This window comes from Aethina tumida, chromosome 1 (assembly GCF_024364675.1).
Source record: "Aethina tumida isolate Nest 87 chromosome 1, icAetTumi1.1, whole genome shotgun sequence".
Classification (NCBI taxonomy): Eukaryota; Metazoa; Arthropoda; class Insecta; order Coleoptera; family Nitidulidae; genus Aethina; species Aethina tumida.
In genome coordinates, this window is record NC_065435.1 from 79,840,671 (window position 1) to 79,860,154 (window position 19,484).

The 19,484-nt window shown below is 33.3% G+C and overlaps 3 protein-coding genes across 4 annotated transcripts; 2 read left to right on the plus strand and 1 right to left on the minus strand.

The window, feature by feature from the left end:
* Positions 1 to 981: 981 nt before the first annotated feature.
* Positions 982 to 6,059, plus strand: LOC109596938 (TBC1 domain family member 16). Its single transcript, XM_020012539.2, has 7 exons — positions 982 to 1,281; positions 1,756 to 2,680; positions 4,185 to 4,474; positions 4,592 to 4,794; positions 4,850 to 5,101; positions 5,160 to 5,341; positions 5,463 to 6,059. Exons 2-7 carry the CDS (start codon positions 1,765 to 1,767, stop codon positions 5,660 to 5,662), a joined length of 2,043 nt encoding a protein of 680 aa, XP_019868098.2. The 5' UTR covers positions 982 to 1,281; positions 1,756 to 1,764; the 3' UTR covers positions 5,663 to 6,059.
* Positions 6,060 to 6,953: 894 nt separating this feature from the next.
* Positions 6,954 to 10,570, plus strand: LOC109596943 (uncharacterized). 2 transcript variants are annotated; one of them, XM_020012548.2, is made up of 6 exons: positions 6,954 to 7,161; positions 9,049 to 9,142; positions 9,201 to 9,288; positions 9,348 to 9,421; positions 9,893 to 10,046; positions 10,109 to 10,570. In XM_020012548.2, exons 2-6 carry the CDS (start codon positions 9,059 to 9,061, stop codon positions 10,213 to 10,215), a joined length of 507 nt encoding a protein of 168 aa, XP_019868107.1. In that variant the 5' UTR covers positions 6,954 to 7,161; positions 9,049 to 9,058; the 3' UTR covers positions 10,216 to 10,570. The 2 variants fall into 2 exon arrangements, with proteins under 2 accessions (XP_019868107.1, XP_019868108.1); XM_020012549.2 differs by lacking the exon at positions 6,954 to 7,161 and adding an exon at positions 8,785 to 8,955.
* A 1,718-nt stretch (positions 10,571 to 12,288) lies between these two features.
* Positions 12,289 to 19,412, minus strand: LOC109596906 (uncharacterized). The gene is made up of 11 exons (XM_049961107.1): positions 19,011 to 19,412; positions 17,915 to 18,121; positions 17,662 to 17,858; positions 17,507 to 17,602; positions 17,216 to 17,444; positions 16,973 to 17,157; positions 16,715 to 16,903; positions 16,462 to 16,653; positions 14,082 to 14,214; positions 13,359 to 13,736; positions 12,289 to 13,291 (listed from the first exon to the last, which is right to left on the minus strand). Exons 1-11 carry the CDS (start codon positions 19,111 to 19,113, stop codon positions 12,345 to 12,347), a joined length of 2,856 nt encoding a protein of 951 aa, XP_049817064.1. The 5' UTR covers positions 19,114 to 19,412; the 3' UTR covers positions 12,289 to 12,344.
* Positions 19,413 to 19,484: the final 72 nt, after the last annotated feature.

Sequence of the window (19,484 nt, forward strand, 5' to 3'; positions counted from 1 at the left end):
TTTAATAAAATCAAAATGGATAATCAAAATCAAATTAATATAGATAAGAATATAAACAACCATAATAAAGTACAAGGAGAAAATGTATGCTACTCAAACTGTTGGAGTACGGAAAAGAGCTACTAAAGGTGAAAAGAGTTTGCGTCCACTCTAAGCATCAAAAACTTTGCGGCAAGTGAAGGTTGGCTTACAAATTTCAAAAAGAAAAATGGAGTTGTATTTAAAAAAGTTTGTGGGGAACGTGGAAGTGTTAATGATGTAGTTTGCTTAGATTGGCATGGTGATTTGAAGACATTGATTGAAAACTATGATGTCTGAGACATTTTTAATACTGATGAAACTGGCCTGTTTTTCAAATGTTTACCGGGCAAGATGCTTACTTTTAAAGATGAAAAATGTCATGGGGGAATGCATATTAAAGAGACGTTGACAGTTTTACTTGCAGTAAATATGGACCCTTAGTGATAGAAAAAGCAATGAAACCGCGATGTTTCAATGGAGTGAAATCGTTTCCTTCTGATTATCGTGCTAACAAAAAAGCTTGGATGAGACAGAAAAGATCAGGAAACTTTGTTCAAGTGGATAAAGATGTTGCTGTCTCAGGTTCACTAACCGATGGCGAAACCGACAGACAAATGAAAAAAACAACGATGAAGATGAAAACGATACATTAGAACCTTTGGCAGAGGTGTTAAGGAACCAAGAGCCTGCCTCATTCGATACCTTACAAAGCTTCTGTCTACAAAACGAAAATGATGAACAAATATTTCAAGCACTTTTTCTCTTATGTAACATATCTATCTTAACTTTTATCTTTCTTAAAGAATAGCATTTAATAAATAATAATTGATTATCAACACTCATTTAATATTTCAAACACTCGATAATTAATTTTCTGGAGTTTCGAATTAACGAGAGTTGACTGTACCTTAATTTTAGACTTGTTCCATCAGCAAACTTATGGTCAGTCATTGACCACAAAATATGCAAATACGTCGTAATTTTTACACGTTGTACCGACAAATAAATTTATTAGTTAGTTATGGAGGTCGACAGTAACAAAACGCGATAAAAATAAAAAAATGCGATAAGCAACCGGCATTTTCAACGCGCGCGTCCGAACCAAGTTTTCCCCCGTTCTCAGCGCGATCAATACGCCTAGTAGGCCATGGGGGCGGTTTGTGCGTTGATCGTTCTTTCTTATATGTAGTATTTTGTTTTTCGGTCGTCGTCTCAGATGTGACATCACTTTTTGGGAATACAATGCTGCAGTGTTAATCTGTAAGTTAAATAATCGTTAGTTTTTGTTTTATGCTCTGTGAAACGAAATCGTTTCAAATAAATTTGCAGTGTTATTTTGTTGTGGGTAATACAAATGATTTATCCATGTTTGTCGGTGTCCTTACAACATATGCTCATGGAAGTGAATTAACTGTTAATAACCAAAAAAGCAGGTCAACAAGCAAATTAGAAATTTAGAAATTGACTTAAAATTAGACGTTTTTATACACTTGATTTTATATAAATTGTCCTTTATAGCGTTTGACTCTATAATATTTAGTTTTTTAGATTGAATCGATTACACAATTTTAGATGGAGGGAAAGTCTTTTTTAAAATCATATTTTGCAATTGAATTAGTGGTATAAAAAATGTAATTATCTAAAAATTTCATCTTATTTTATATATTGGTATGTGTACTAAAACAAATAGATAAAACCACAATCAACGGAAATTGTAATTAGAATTGTTTACAGAGTGGAAATATGCCTTTAACGGACATTTTCCGTCGCGCCTCTACATACATCCTCCGTACGGAGGAGGAAATGTCCAAAGATGAACCGTACGAAGATAACGAGATTCTCTTCTGCAAGAACAACGTGTGCGTTCATCCTCCTGCTACAGCACGACAGGAAACAGACATTTTGCACAATCCTGGCTACTTAACAATCACGACCAAAGTGTTCGTTGATCAGTACACTGAAACTAAACGCCCCACCTTGTTTCTAACTTGGTTACCTAATAGCAGTTTGTCGAAGTTCCCGGCTGGACTTCAGCATAATATGAATAATTATAAGCACAACAGCATGGAGAGTTTGGCGTCGAATGACTCCAGTAGTAGTTGCTACGAGAGACCGACGAATATTGAATTAAAAAGCACTAATCCCTTTTTGAACTACGACGAAAAATTGGATACGAGTGATTCGATCAGTTCGGAAGAAGGCGACAAACCAGGCACCATCATTAACATCAATGTAGACATCTCGAACCCAGAAATTGAGATCATAACAACACCGGATTCGGTGAAAGACTTGCACGACGGATTCGAGTTTTCTCGATCTGAATCTGTGACTTCAAACGACAGTCATTTTCATTGGGTTACAACACCTGAATATTTAGCACAAAGGCATAACCTAACGTTTCCGGACAGCGCAAGTTCCTCACCAATTTTGCCGATGAAAAGAGGTGCACATATTTGTAGAAGATTCAGTGTTGATTTGAGTCAAATGAGATCTTTGAGATTGTTTTTTAATGACAACAGTTGTACGTGTGGACAGTTAGTCGTGGCGTCCAGGGAGAGTCAGTACAAAATTTTACACTTTCATCATGGCGGCTTGGATCATTTGGCTCAAGTTCTACATCAATGGCACTCATTGCTCCACAACATCAAATTGGCTAAAGGTAACAAAAATAAAAATCGGAAATAATAATGTTATCTTTAAGAATTTATAACGTTTATTTACACTTTACTCGAAACGATACACTTTTTAATTTTGTATTAATAATTAATTGTCAATAATAATATCGACAAAACTAAAATGAGTCTGTGATATCTTCGTTTTGCTTAGTTTCTTTATTATTTGTCTTAATGCTAATTAGTGGGTTTAGTTAGGTATATATTAATATTTGAAAAAAAATATCAAGGGTCAAAAGTAGAGCAACTATAAAATAAAACAACCTTACGTACATTTAGCCTTCCTTTATTTAGTATCTATTAGCATATCAATTATCCTCAATAACTTCTAACACGATTTTTTCATTGATTTCACTAGCTTTTCAATATAATCGTTCGATATTTCTCTATTTTTTGCAGAAATGATGGGTTTCTTTGCTGATTTTCTACCATAGAAATCAGCTTCTTTTAGTCTTCGTTTTATGGTACCTACCGACACACTGACTTCGTTTATTTCTTATTTTTATTTTCCAGTTCACGGATCTCTTAATCGCGTTTCCTACCACTTTTGGGAACTTCTTCCAGTGTATTCCTTCTGTTCAAATTGGAAATCGTCCTCGAAATGATCGATTTTCTTCAATTTGTGTTTATAAATGAACACCTCTAGACATTTTTTTGAAACCAAATTTGAGTTGCTCCAGAAGACAATCCAAAGACGGCAATAACAACTCCGTTCGGATTGTTTGAATTTCCAGAAATAAATTGTAAAATCAACTGTATTGAATATATAGTTTTATTGCTTTACTTATGAACCCTGATCGAAACAAAAAGTTATACAGTGCCAAAAATGCTCTTCGTGTCTGGATGTTGTAAGAGATGGATGTACGACAAAGAGAGAAAAATTTTGCCCGGTAGTAGGAATCCCTACTCTCAGAGACAATGCGCCGTGCCGTGCTTGCGCACAATATAAATTAATCTTTGCGAATGCATTTTGTAACTCTCCATATGCGATATTAAAAACAAAAATAAGTATTCTAAAAATAAAGTTCTTTTTTCAAAATAAAAATGTATCCCAAAAATTAAATAAAATAAATAAATGCATAAGTAAAAAAAAACTAAAAATAATTAAATAAAGTGTTCAAAGACACCGACTCGTCTGCGGAGACGAACCGCATGCTAAACGCAGCAAAACCAAATGATCCCCTCCAGTCAGTCCGGCCCGCCCATATAATTGCATGTATATCTTTCTTTTTTGTTTACAAAGGGGTATTGATGTTCCGTCTCAATACGCGAGTAGACACGTTCATCATTTTTGATACTGTATAGAAACAATATAAATAAAGATATACGTATGTATATAAAGGGAGGTACGAAAGGTTAAGACACTTAATTACTAGTTATTAAATTTATTTAAATTTAAAAATAATAAATAATGGTAATAATAAAATGATTATATTTTTTAATTTGTTGCTCTACATATGAACGATAATGTATACATAGAATTTCTTTTAGGTTGCGAGGAAAACCTTCCTTACAGACATTTTATGGTGTGTAGACCTGAAGTTTCTGATTTAGAACTTCACCCGGAAGAAGGACAAGTGCCTAAATTGACAGAAGATATATTTAGAAGCCTCTTCAATGATTGCGGACAACTAGAGGATGATTTAACGTTAAGAAAATTGGTATTTTTCTCTGGAATGGATAGGAATATCCGAAAAGAAGTTTGGCCTTTTTTGTTGCACGTTTATCCTTATCAGAGCACTTTTGAAGAGCGCAACCAAATTGTGGAAGTCAGACGTCAGGTGATTTATCTTGGAATTTTTCGTTATTATTAATGGAGGTAGTTCTGAATTAATAACGACGATTTTATCCTTGAAGTTAATCGATTGACGGAGTTATTAGTGTTGTTCCTGTTGCAGGAATATGAGGAGATAACGAGACGCCGATTGGACTTAAATGAGAATCAGCAGAATCAGTTCAGACGGAAAGTACAAAGTGTTGTGGAAAAGGATGTTGTTAGAACAGATAGAGGAAATCCTTTTTTCGCTGGCGATAACAATCCTAATTTAGTCATTATGAAAAATATCTTGTTAAACTACGCAATTTACAATTCGGGATTAGGGTAAGAACTTCAAAACCAAAATTATGTTAGTACGTATAAAGTTTTTCCATAACAGATACACACAGGGTATGAGCGACTTGTTAGCGCCAGTCTTGTGCGAATTGAAAGATGAAGTGGCTGCCTTCTGGTGTTTCGTAGGGTTAATGCAGAGGGCAGTTTTTGTTGCCACCCCCACAGATAGAGATATGGACCGCTCCCTCAGATATCTGCGTGAACTTATCCGCCTGATGGTACCCAGATTTTACGAGCATTTGGAAAAACATAAAGACGCCATGGAGTTGCTGTTTTGTCACAGATGGATCTTGCTGTGAGTTATCGGGTAGGGGATTTGGTGAATTAGAAAATATATAAGAGTGTGTTTGCAGATGTTTCAAGAGAGAATTCACTGAAGGTGTTGCTTTGAGGATGTGGGAGGCGTGCTGGGCTAATTATCTGACCGATTATTTCCATTTATTCTTGTGCCTCGCGATTATATGCGTGTATGCTGACGATGTTATTGCTCAAGATTTGAGAGCCGATGAGATGTTACTGCACTTTAGTTCCTTAGGTAACCCTCACTCACTCGCTCACTAACTCACTCACTCACTCACTCACTCACTCACTCACTCACTCTCTCACTCAATTGTTACGTCAACAAAATATATTTACTAAAAATAACGGTTTTTCAGCAATGTATATGGATGGGGTTGTTATTGCGAGAAAAGCTCGTGGTTTATTGCACCAGTTTCGACAACTTCGTGAAATTCCTTGTACCTTGAGTGGACTGTGCACAAGATGCGGTCCAGGAATTTGGGATAGTTCACACAGTCCACGTGTCTATTGTGAAGGACACGACAATCAAGGATATTGCAGCAATTGCGTTAAATAAATCCATGTATGCAAAACTTGTTCGTTATCTTGATCCTATACGTAATATGTTAAGTTGTGTATGTTTGAATCAAAATAATAATAATAATTTTGTGAAAGTATCTTTTGTTGTTTATACATAAATGAAAACTTTATCGTGTATCCTGTTGAAAATTTGATAATAAGTTCTTCGTGCACTCGAAGACAGAATCTATAGGTAGTTATTATTTTTGTAAAAGTGAATTTCCAAATGTACATACAAAATTGTAATATTATCATATCAATATTCTCAACATTTCGTACCTATTTATCTCACAATCAGTATTGTTAGTTGGCCAATGCCATAGAAATATCATCATCGACATCAGATTGTTAAATATTTAAAGTATGTTTAGGAATAAATACGCTTCGAATCAGAATTAGACTTTCATTTATTTCATTATGTTTTTAGTATTCTCATTCATAGACTGACAAATTTGAATAAAAGTGATTTGGACTGATTGATTGTTCTAGTTAATTATCCATTAGGTATTCAATCAGGAAATCGTTCTGTCTTTGGTTAGCAATAAATCATAAGCTTGTGTGTGAGAAGACTTTTAATATATCATTATTATAATTTATAATTAATATTCATTGAGAGTTTGCCAAAAAATATTTTGAAAGTACAAATAAGCAGGTCAGTTTTAAATACAAAAACAAGTGATATTAAGAATTTTTCTACAATTAAAAAACAAACAGACTAAAATCACATAAAAAACCGTTTTTGCGGACAAATATGTGTTTCGTTGTTGGTGCTGGTGTTAATTGCTTACCATATTTGTATTGAATTAGGAGCTGCATATGCTTTTTTATTATTAATGTTACATGGTAACTAGTGCGTACTTAATTCGTAGCTAATATTTAAAAAAATAATTAAATAAAAAATGTTGTATTATATTTTGTTTTTTTTTTTTAATTTAATTAATAAAAATGCGTTTATTTATATCTGTTTAAGTGTCTGCCATATTTATATCTTTATTTTAGTAGGTATATTTTTACATTTTGGCAAACAAATTTTATTACAAATTTCCTTATTTACCGAACACATTTACGTAGTAGCTAGAGTATACTATAAGCAAATCAATAGACTCTAACTAATATTGATCATGGGCAAACAATAAAAAACCTTCGGCAGCAAATAAACGATCCGAATAAAATTCTAGTAATTAAAGCATAATAACATTGATAGTGGATTACCATTGGGTTACCCACTCTACCACGGTCACCCACCGTTTCGAAGTTCGAACTGATAGTTATGGTAGTCGGAGGTTTTCGAGACGGACGTAACGTGCGACGGTGACGCAAAAATATATTCAGACCTTCGACGCGCAGATCCGCGAATCGCGTTTCAGTTTCCCGTGCGACTCTCATCTAGAAACTCTCCCTGAAAAATTCCCATTTGCAGCCAGGATCATTTTCCGCTTCGTGGCGAAGAGGTGGTTTTATATCACGGACTATTTGCTTATTCTTATTGTTGTAAAGGTGAGATTTATTTTTAGTGTGTGATCTAATATTTTAACGGTAACCTTTTTACCAGTGCCAAGTGCTGTTCTCTCGCCTGAATGTCGCGATGTGATTTGTTAATATATATTTGGTGACTTAAGGAACATGTGGCACCTGTCAAATCACCCAAATCCTGCATGATAAATTTACATTTACATTTGTTAATTAGTTATCAAGATAATTGTTATGCGTGAAAATGTTCGTATGTTTATTATTCGTGTTCGCATGAAAACTGTAACAAAAGAAAATTTCATTCATTCTCGAATAATAAAGCTGGGAAAAATTCGTACACTGAACTTGTCTGTTTATTAGAAGGAGTATTGATAAACACATCAAATTTATAATTTGTTTACACAATTTTTAATATTTATCAGAGTGCGCAACATTAATTACCGCACATGCTTAATTTCTAAACATCATTTTCCTGAAATAATAAAAGACATTGCACAATTTGGGAGATACATATTCCAGAAACGTTTATAAGTGTTTATGAAATACTTGATTTTTTTATATTATTAAATTAACCAATTTAAACTTTCCTGTTTATAAATAGCCCGGCATCAAAGTATTTTTCGACGATAAACAATATTCAAATTAAGAAACGCTGATCTCATTCCTTGTTTTAGTTTATGTTTACGTCCTTGACATCAAAATTGAATCATTCAAATTTTTTTGACGATAAAAAGGAAATTGCAAGGTGGAGGGAACGGTGAAGGTTCCTCCCTTCATCGATTTATTTGTAGCAGTCTGTTAATGTTATTACGTATTTCCTCGTTAAATGTAGAATCAATAAATAAATAATAAACGTCACATAATTATAATAAACCTTGAGACGACATTAAAACAACAGAACCCATTCATAAATTAGCAGATGCTTCAATCGTAATTTTTTTTATAATTACCAGCGCTAAAATTACGGAATCTGTCAAGCTGAATTAATAAGTGCATTAAGAAAACACATCTGTGAGAAAACGAACGGAAGAAACGGGTCTAGGCCGAAGTAAATCTATTCAATTGGCATTTTTCCAAAAGAAATATCGTAACACACTCACATACACACACATACACAATGTTCTAACGGGGATTCGCAAACGGAATTCGAACCTAACTAGAAATTGGTTTTGTATGAAAGAAATTAATTAGTTAATTATATTATATTTATAAAATTTATAAATAAAATAAATAAATGTGAATCGACTATCGATCGACACCTACCTGCATTTGAAATTGAATGCTTGACCTTCGACATAAAGTTCGCACGTGCTGGTTGTCACATATTGTGTGTGTGTGTGTGTGTATGTGTGTGTGTGTGTGTGTGTGTGTGTGTGTGTGTGTGTGTGTGTGTGTGTTGTGTTTCATATTATTAAATGAAGGAACAAGAAATAATAATATAATAATAATAAAAGGACGACATTTCCAGCAAATAAATCGATTTTAGAGGTGAACTGTTTGTTGCTGTTTCGAACTTGACCTGTTTTGGTGGCCTTTTAGTCAACAAGTTTATGATCGCGACGTAAAGTCAAACAATCGTCTTCGGCTTGATTATTCGCGTGGGTTTGCGCAATCCATTACTAAGGAAGATTACTCTAACTTATAAATCTGCTACAACTTTTCTACTTGTCTTTTCTAATTGTCGCGACGTGTTCGTACAAAAATATTGATCCTGACCAGAAATCCGATCCGTATTTAGTAATTCCAGTCGCTGGAATCGATGACAAACTCATACGAGTATAAATGTACCAACTAAGAGACGTTTCGATGAAGAAAACACCCGTGAGTCACATAACTGTTGGCATGTACCTCAAAAAGTACAACCAGTTGATGCGACTGCCCGTTTTCTAAAACATGTATGTTTTTCTGTTACAGGATAAACAGGATGGCTTGCAAATGTGTTTTGAACAAATTCTGTTGCTGCGGATCACTCAGACTTGGCACGTTAGTTGCCGCAATTTCTGCAATTGTATGTATTTTGGTTGAATTAAATTATAAATTATAACAATTAAAAAACAAATTTATAGGTTTTTTCAATAATCGGAATCATTGCCATTCCATTATTGAAAGTAAAATTATCCACAATCGTTTTAGATTGGTTACCGCCTTTAGTTGGTAAGTTTTTTCTCATTCGATCTATTAATTAACGTATTAATTGTTGAGTAATTTTCCAGTTAAAATCATCATTATCATCAATTTAATCATGACAATTATTATTTCAATTCTCATGATTGTTGGCGTCATAAAAGTAAGTAAAATGCTTATATTTAGTTTATTTTCAGTAACTCCTTACATAAGATAAGATATATAAACTTGTTTAAATTAAAATTAATTATTAATATTAATTATTTACTTAGTGATTCTATAATATGGCACAATTTTTGTCCCCAATTATAGAATCACGTACGATTTGAACTTGACAAACTGAAAACTTAACAGTCCGATAACGTATAACGTATAAACAACAACCATCAGCAACAAACGAGCATTCGTAAACATTGCTACTACCAAACATGCACATACATTACTTCAGTTCTTTCCTCCATTCATAACCGATAACAAATCAAACAATTACTCAATTAATTTAATCATCAAACGCAATGAAGTGCAAATTGTTTTTTGTCGTTTTTGTCGGTTGTTTTCATTTCTTGTTTGTGAGTTTTTATCGAGTTTTCTGTTTTTTAATGTTGCATTTAACAGATAAATGTTTGTTTTTTAGAGAAATATGTATTTGATGGCACCGTGGGTGATTTTGGGATTCATGTTGGCGATCGGACTTCTCGTTTCTATTTTAATGACATCCATTAATTTTTACATAGAGGACGATACATTAAACGGTTCCCTGTGGTTGGGATTAGGGCTTGTGGCTTTTGGTATGTCGAAAATCTATTTTTAAGTAAGTATTTATTATTAACGCACTCCTGTTTCTTTTTAGTTGTCTATTGTTACATGTGGTTGGTAGCCTTCAGTTTCTTCTATGTGATTTACCAGGAAAGCGGAAGAGGTGCTTATACCAAAGATCCTTTCAGAAGGCAGTACTGAAAAACAAGACTGAGTGAGAGATGAAATCAGTCTCGAAACATAACAGTCTGCCTACTATTTGACAACAGCTTTATTTTATATATATATATATATATATATATATATATATATATATATATATATATATATATATATATATACATCAATGATCATAACAGATTCAAAATACTCATTGTTAATTTTAGGGATATTTTTTAATACTCGACTGTACAGTTTATTTAATTGTATCTAGGATGTTACTAAAGTACTTATTCATGCAAAGTATATTTTTGTAACAGTTTAAATAGCGGTTAAGTTTTTGTTACTAATTTATTTATGTTGTTTATTGTATTAAAATTATATTTTATTGAGTTTATTTATTCGTAAGTTTTTATGCATCAAAGTTATGATATGGTACGGACAAAAATACCTTTTACATATTTTTTTAACAGAATTCAAAATTAAAAATTATAATTAAGTCTTGGTCATAATTAATATAAACTAGATGGGGTGATGTAGATGGATATACTTATTCCAGCGATTTTCCAACATTTTAATCCCGTCCAGAAAGTAATTTTCCAGAAAGTCTGCAAAATGCTCTTGTGTGCCAGCGCATAGTCTTGTAAAAACAAATTTTTTGTCGCTTCATGTGAGGCCGTTTTGCAGCTATTTCGGCATTCAATCGTTTCAATATTACGCAGTAATACTCGCTGTTGTTTTTTCCTTTTTCGAGGTAGTCCACGAAGAGTATGCCATGAAACTTCATCGGCAGTGGAGTTTCGGCCACCATGGAACTCTCGAAACCAATATTTCACGGTATAATCTGAAGGAGCATTAGCCAATATTTATCCTTTCCTTTTGTTTCCTTCACTAAAGGCTGTATCGCGCTGAAATTTGACACGTCGACCTAAATATGAATCATAACCTTTTTCGCGATAGCAACGCATTTTGGTGGTCAAGGAGGTTACTTTTCACCCCACCTAGTATGTATAATATAGGGTAAAGAACGGGTACAAATCATATACGGAAATGTTGAGAGTGCGATAGAAACTAGAACACTAAACACTGTAATTGTAGAAATTCTATACGTGAATCATTAGACATTATTATATTGTACAATATTTGAAGATTAGCCTGGAACGTTAGATGCACTGCTTACCAATATGATCGCAGCCCATGTCTAGGATTTTAAAGTGATTGGAGGATGTGGAAGAACTAGACGGCAAAGATTTATAAATAATGGATCGAGCATGTTTTTGAACAAAACATACATAAGACAACCAAACCTGTTGGATTTCTGAGATAAGTTGTTTTATTACGAATATTTTTGGTTTGGAGGTTTTTATTTTATTATTGAGAGAGGGAGAGACAAATTTAATAATAACAATAAGTTGATGATATTATTAATAAGAAACACATTCTTTTATTAACACACTATAAGCGGGTCGGGTAAAAATACCCGTCTCGAGAACTGTTAATTGTTAGCGGGCCGGGTAATTTTTACCTTTTTGAATGTACTTACTTTAAAAGCGGAGTGAGATAATTTTACTCTATTGGTTTACATACGGAACTGAAAGAATTATCTCTTATTTTTTGTTATCATTCAACAACTTAGTTTGAACTATTTTGCTACCCGCCTATAGTGTGTTAATTTAAAATCATTTTAAGATCAAATACTAATCAAATGGATACGGATAAATTGAGAAGTTTATATGGATAAGAAAAATGGGTTTAATACTTCATTGACTTCATAAAAGAAAGCAAGTTAAGTCAAGTCAGTTGAAGGGACAAAATGAGAACAATAAAGAACACGAAAATAAATTATGTGTAGAAAAACAATACAATAATGAATCAATACATTTAGGGGAACACGAAAAAGTTATTAAATAAGACGAAGTAAAATCAGTCAATAGTAACTGAACTCTATGACTTGAGTAAAACTATTGACCATGCGACAAAAATTTAAAAGAACCAGCGAAAATTATTAAAATAAGCAAGAGTTAATTAAATAGTATATTTTATTTAAATATATTGAATAATAAAATGTAGGCAATTTATTGTTAGGTTCTTTGATAATAATAATATTTCAACAGTATACACAATTTTATTTATTATTCACAACAAATATAAATATATAAACTTGACTTAGTTCAGTAACAATCTTCTTCTTCGTATTCGATGAACGAAGTCGAGAAACCGACTGCAGGGTCGCAAATTGTCCCGTTTATCGACTCGTCGACGAACGCTGACAAAATTCTAAAATTAATTTTGTGTTCATCTAGCCCTCTGTACAAATAATATGGAAGTCCATTGGTGATAATCCAAACGCTTTGTCTTTTCTCCATGTCAATCTTTAAATCGTTAGGAAAAACTAACGTACGATGGTCCTGTGCAACGACTCCTAAATTTTGACGTTTGTACGCTTTCCTAGTATCCCAGCATCCTATTGTATCTCTAGTAACCAAATTGTAAAACATGATACCGTTTCTGTCAATGGCGGAAGCAGAAACGTGTCCACTGGGTCCTCTGCTTTGTCCGATTACTTTGAATGCGTTCTTCGCGTCCATCCAACCAGTTTCGTTGCAAATTACAGATGTCTTGACATAGAATTCACGAAAACTGGACATCGGATGGAAGTATAACAGTCTCTCTTCTGTTAGTTTGCTGTAAGGACTCAAAGCGAGACCGAAAATACCGTCAGTCCAATCGAATTCGATATCGTGCAGTTTGTATCTCGCAGCCAAAGGATCGGGATAGAACAAATGATCAGTTATTCTCCAGGCCCTGTCTTTGGACCAACTATAAACGACGAGTCCAAACCTCCAAACGTCCACGATATAAGCGTGTGCATTTTCGCAATCTTCTTCTCGAATATCCACGAGAATGTTTGAGTAGAGGCTATCCTGTTTAACGAACTCGGCTGGAAACTCGTACTTAAGGAGGAGCTGATCAGTTTCGAGGTCGAAGACCAAAACTTTCGGATGACATATTTGTTTCGGTTCTATCGTTATGTGTATCTGACCAGAATCGAGGACCCACAATCGTCCGCAGGTGTCCGCCTGCACTCTAAACACCGATACTATGCCATCACATGTATCTGATATTAACATAAATATTATTATGGTATTTATTTGAGGAGAGGAGCAAAGATAATCAATACTTACTGTGCTTGTGCCATTTCCAGCTTGGATAAGGTTTGAGTTTGGGTGACGGTTCCTTGGGTGTGCGAGGTAAAACGGCAAGAGTGCAAGGAACTCCAGGTTTCCATTTAGGCATCGTTATAAACAGTCTATCCCTATAAACTTCCACTCCAAGAGGCAGATTGTTTTTAGGTATGAATTCATCGTAAACAATCGCCTTACTCTTTTCGCCCGCTGGATACTCAAAATCCAGAACGTTCCAGTGGTACCAAGTTTTGAAAGGTCCCGTGGTTTCTAAAGGTTTAACAGGAGAATGAGTTGTCTTTTTTATCGTGCGTTCTGGTTTGAGAAGACCCAAGGACAGTAGATAAGGTAACACTTTGTCTGGTCTCGGTAGTTTGTCTGCAATTTGATAATTATATAATGGAGTAATGTAATATCGAATAACCAGTGCGAAAAGTATGTTAATCAAATGTAAATTGTGTGTTTTTTTTTTTTTTTTTTTCATTTGTTGTGCTCAGTTATGAATGCTTTCACTACCAACTCGCATAGATACAACAAATTTTACTACTAATCCAGTGAATCTTGGGTGCAATTAAATACTTTTGATACGTGGCTCAGTTTTTTTTTTTAAATAAAATGAAAACGCAAACGGTAACAGTCTTGCGGTCGCGATGAGCGATGAATTGAAACAACAAGTGTCAAACGAACCGTGATTTAAATGTAAATGTTTAAAAAAACGATTACCGATTGTTTTGTTGGTGAGGGAGTCGAAGGGCGAAGGGAATGGTTCGTAATGGGTTAGTTCGCTCGGCGGTATCCAACTTTGAAGCCAACTGTCCAGGGCCATTTCCAATTCGTTCTCACTTCCATTTACATTATTTTAATCGTTCTGAAAAATATTACAACTAGGTTACTAATATGGCAAGTGACAATTACTTAAATTAATGTGTAATTTTAGGTTTCTTAGAATGTGATCAATTACAACACAGCAAATTTGAAAGACAAAGTTAATCCAGGTTATCACATGGAATAATTAACTCGATGAATATTTCGAAAATTAGAATTAAAATATTACACAAGTATTTTAAAATTGTTAAATTAAAGTGCATATTCGATTTTGCACTTTTTTAGACTTAAATGCAAAAACCACAATTCTAAACAAAGAAAATTACGTGAAACGTTATGTTTACTAAGACGAAGTAAACATTCTTCGAACTTACTGAATCAATTGACAGGTTTTAAATCGATTCCACACAAAACTTAGGTGTGTCTGTGGTAACTTCAAACCCATAATATTTGCAATGAGGGATTGTAAATGTATCAAATAAGTACAGGTTTGGTTCATTCCTTACACAACCATTGCAATTGAATGTTTTATTCGTTTTAATTGGCAGGCTTAACGATCGATCGATAAAAACTATTAGTGTTACTAAACTTTTGGAATTTTTTGCAATTTATACTTCAGAAAGCATGAGTATGTAATGTAATTTTTTATTATCTATTATCAGTTAGAAAACGTATCAATATTGTTATTAGTATCATAATACTTCCTCAAAAGCAGGAACGATTAAACATTTTACGTGCCTACTTTTTTCAAAATAAATAGTATCTAAATTGTTTAAGAATATATTAAGAGGCTAATTATCGTTAACTTATTCTTATTAATGAAAGTTGCAGTATAGGAACTGTATGTACTGGAATGTTTCAATTTCAGCTAAATTTATTTAAACGGTATTAATTTCATTAATGTAATATAAAACTTACATACAATTATAATGCACAATAATAATAATAATAATAATAATAATAATAATAATACATTTTTTAACTCACATAATTATGTTTTTTTTCATCACCCGTATCACGAACGCACAAGTAAATTATGTTGTTCCTTTCGGACTTAAGTAGATGATGTGAAAAAAGTGGGGGAATATACACCCTGGAATTAAAGAAGGGGCAAAAATAGTTTATTCTATTATCTAATGTTGCATACAATTAAAAATCGTGATCCAATTATTGTTAATAATTATAGAAAAATCATTGTTTGTTCCCTTTCAACAACCTTGTGTATTATATAAGTTTTCTAACCATCCAGTGTGAGATAATCAAGGTAAAGTTCTTGGAAATCAATCGGATGTAAATTCAGATAGATAGAAATCCATGGACTGGATGATCCATGGATTTCTATCTACATTTGACAAACGACAAACTTTTACTTGCCTTATTGAAAGATGCACATTTTGCTGTGTAATTTGTTGCTAATCCGTAAAAGGGCACTTTTCACTCTTTTTATCGAAACCAGACTGGACGTAAAATAGCTGCGGTCTACAGGACCAGGACAGTTGCCGCAAGTGACTGACTAAACGTGAAAGCGCAACACGCACCTACTTACTTTTTTACGCGTCTAATTCACTTTCAATTAAGTCCCTTTTGAAATAAACACCGTAACGCACACAATTGATAATCGATTAGCATGTTAAAAGTTTTGTTCAACGTCGAAGGTTCAAATATCGTACTAGCCGTGAGTGAGTGTGGAATTTCACTTGGAAATTGGGAAAAGAACAGTTGGTTCTTGTACGTCTGGGGGACGTAATTATCGATTGTATTCACTCAGGCTTAAATAATTGCCTTATTAGCAAATTCTAAGTATTCCACAAACATTAATCGAAGAGGGGGATTTAACGAAATCAAAGATTTAATTAAATTTACTTTCGATATTTTAATTTATAATTTTACGTGTTGCATGAAACATATTTTTATCTGCCTTTTTTAAATTTAAATACAAGTAAAATAATAGTCTACTTGTATAAACAGATGGTGTCTAGAAAAAAGCAATGATAGTCGTTTCCACATTATTAGCTTTCATTTTGCTGCATCGTGACGTGTGGAGGTAATTACAAGGAGAACGAATTACAAACATGAAACAGTGATTTATCTTTCAAGTCGTGTATGTATTGGAAAGTATCAATAATAAAACGACATTTTCCAATTATGGCATAGAATTGTACTTTATTTTAGTTATTTAACCAAACGGTCTTAAATCTAATATACTAAAAATAAATACTAGTCATGCATCTAATACAATTAAACCTGAGATTCGTTGACGCACAGTAATATTCTAAGCGTGGGGGTTCTTAATAAGTCCGTAACCTCCACTGCGTCTCTTACATTTCGTGCCAAACAACACGTCTTCCACTTTTCCAACCAGAATTCGGAAATTTTTATCTTGTACATTTATGGAACTGTCCGCAACTCTTTGGAACCTGGAGGTTAAAACCCACAGCTCTTGGAAGTTTTTCCTGTGATTGGAAACCACCTACGATTACATTATTAATTATATTAATGAATACCAATTTGGTTTTTGATTTTATAGCTACTTTGATTCCACTGGCGAACTGTAAGGCTTCTTTATTGTTGCCTACAACTTCCCAATATCTTGGACCGTAATCGTCTGAAGCTGTGTTCCAGCAATATAATTGCACCTCACTCATCAATCCGGAATATAAAACTCCATCTTTATCGATCGTCATTGCAGCACTTTGAGTATTTCTTGTGCCTCGGTAAGTCTAAATAAAACAAATTAATTAATGGAAGGAAATGCTAGTTAGTTGTTTAATTAGTTGGTCAGAACTTACAAAGAAAATCTCTGGAGAGGAACTTGGATCAGAGCTGAATCTCGAGTGATTACGTAAATGAGATGTTAGAACCCAGTGTTCTGTCGGACTGGACATTGCATGGTAGAATAGTCTTCTGTCTCCTCTTTGATTCAGAGGTTCTAAAGCCATTCCCAAAACTCCGTCCATTAAATCGAAATGATGACCTACATAAGAAATATCAAATAAATAATAATAAACAAAGGCGACAAACTTCGTAACTACCTAGGATTCTGTAGGTACCGTAAGTTGGGAACGGATACATTGTTTTATCGGTAACTTTCCAGGATGTTCCTTGATTGTAATCGTAAACAACGATTGAATAAGTTTGACAGTCAGCTGCGTAAACAAAAGTATCTTGACACTCGTTTCGGACATCGACAATTGGTGTTACGAAAATTGATCTTTCCTCGTACTGACTTCTTGGAATTTCGTATCTCTTTATTAAGGTATCCTGGAATGTTTAAACTGTATTAGAATGCGAGGTTTAATTTATAACAGAAACGGACAAGTTACCGTTTTCAAGTCGAAGACCAAGATTTGCGGAGGACAAATAATGGTGTTGATGAGTCTTCCAGTATCCATCACCCAAAGTCTGTTACACTCGTCAATCTACAATAACCAATTCAAATCTAAAAATTATCAATTAATCATATTGAAAATATACATACCATGATTCTATACACAGACACAATCCTATGTTCATTACACTGGTTCGAATTAATATGCCAACTCCAATCAGGATAAGGTGCAATTATCGGGTTACCTTCAGGAGTTGTCTTATTAGTAACTGTCGCCAATCCAATCGGTATTCCAGGTTGGAATCGCGGTATAGTCACAAAGATTTTGTTCTTCTCGCTTCCATCAGCTACGAAATACCAATCACATACATAAAACATTGAAACATTTAATTTTATCTCTTACGAGAATAGTAAACGTCAGCGTCGATTGGAGCAGGGACGCCAGGAACGAAGTCGCCGCTGGCAATGAAGGCTTCCCTAGTATGTTCCGGTGTCCACTCGAATTCCAGTTGTCCCCAGGAATATTGGACGTGAAGGTTCGGTTTTTCCGAACGACCTGGATCTAGATTCGAGGCACAAATGCCAAGCACCAAACAGAACCATTGTAACGCTGTAAAAATTCCAACAATTAGATTCGTTTCGTTTACCTGATTTATCCCAACACACATTTCAGCTCATGTTCCCGATGTGTTAGATCGTCCATTTCGACGCTCGATACTAAATTATGGACTGCGAGGAACTGTTTATTTTTCAAATACTATTTATACTATGTTGAATAATATAGTGTTATTGTTAAGAACAGATTAAAAATTAATTTATTGTCACTTACGATGATTGTTTTGTTCCACGAAACTTAACGCGTTAACGAGATTATTTTGCGGTCCCATGTTTCAAAATGAAGTAAATTTATTATAAACTTATCTATATATATATATATGTATATATATATATATATATATATATATAAGTTTTTTTCGAAGCAGCTTGTCCAGTTTTGCATGATTCCCAAATTAATATGGGTATTATAAAAATGTCAGTGATTTAAACATTTATTGTTTGTATCAGCAGAAACGTAATTAATGTGTTGTTATGAATTGTGTTTATCATGCAAATAAGTGTAATTAGTTAATAACACGTTCAACGATTAACATATAATTCTAAGCATCTAAATATTATTCAAAATATTGTAGATAATAGAAAATAGCACAATACATTTGCAAATGTACTATAAAAAAGAAACAAAACAAGGAACAACAGAATATATTTTATAAAAAAATTAAATTAATAGATCTATTTCTGTCAATAATAATAAATCTCATATAAAAATGGAGGTAACTAAAGAACATACCTGATTCATACAAACTAATTAATTTCCTAAAAAAAAATACATTACATACTAGTACAATAGGTAAGTAAAGGATGACTTATTATATCAATAATTCGAATTCGAATTCGAAAGTATCGAATTTTCTATGATGAAAAAAATTAATGATAATAACCTCTCGAAGTTTCCACATTTTGTCTAATTCCGTATCGAGTTCCCGGATGAAACCAAGACCAAACTAGAACTGGAAAAACGCACAGCACAATAATCTTCTTCATTCTCACGATTCGTTTAAACAATTAAATCGCACTTTGCGACATTGTTTTATTTATGCTAATTCTATAATCATTATCCCTTTTTTTCTACGTACGTTTGTTGATTGCACGGCTTAATTTACATCTTCTATATATTGTTAATATCCTCACCTTGATTGTCTCTGTTTATAATGTTTATTTCCAGTTTTAATCACGCCACAGAAATTAGAAAATGATCATTACTTAAAAATAATACAAAAGACAATTGAAGATGTTATGTATCAAAAAGAGAAAATTGAATCGAGTAATTTGTTTGTTTATCTGTTTAAAATGCGATAAAATATATTTTTGCATATACAATAATATTTTAAGTATATTAAATATAATAATTTTAC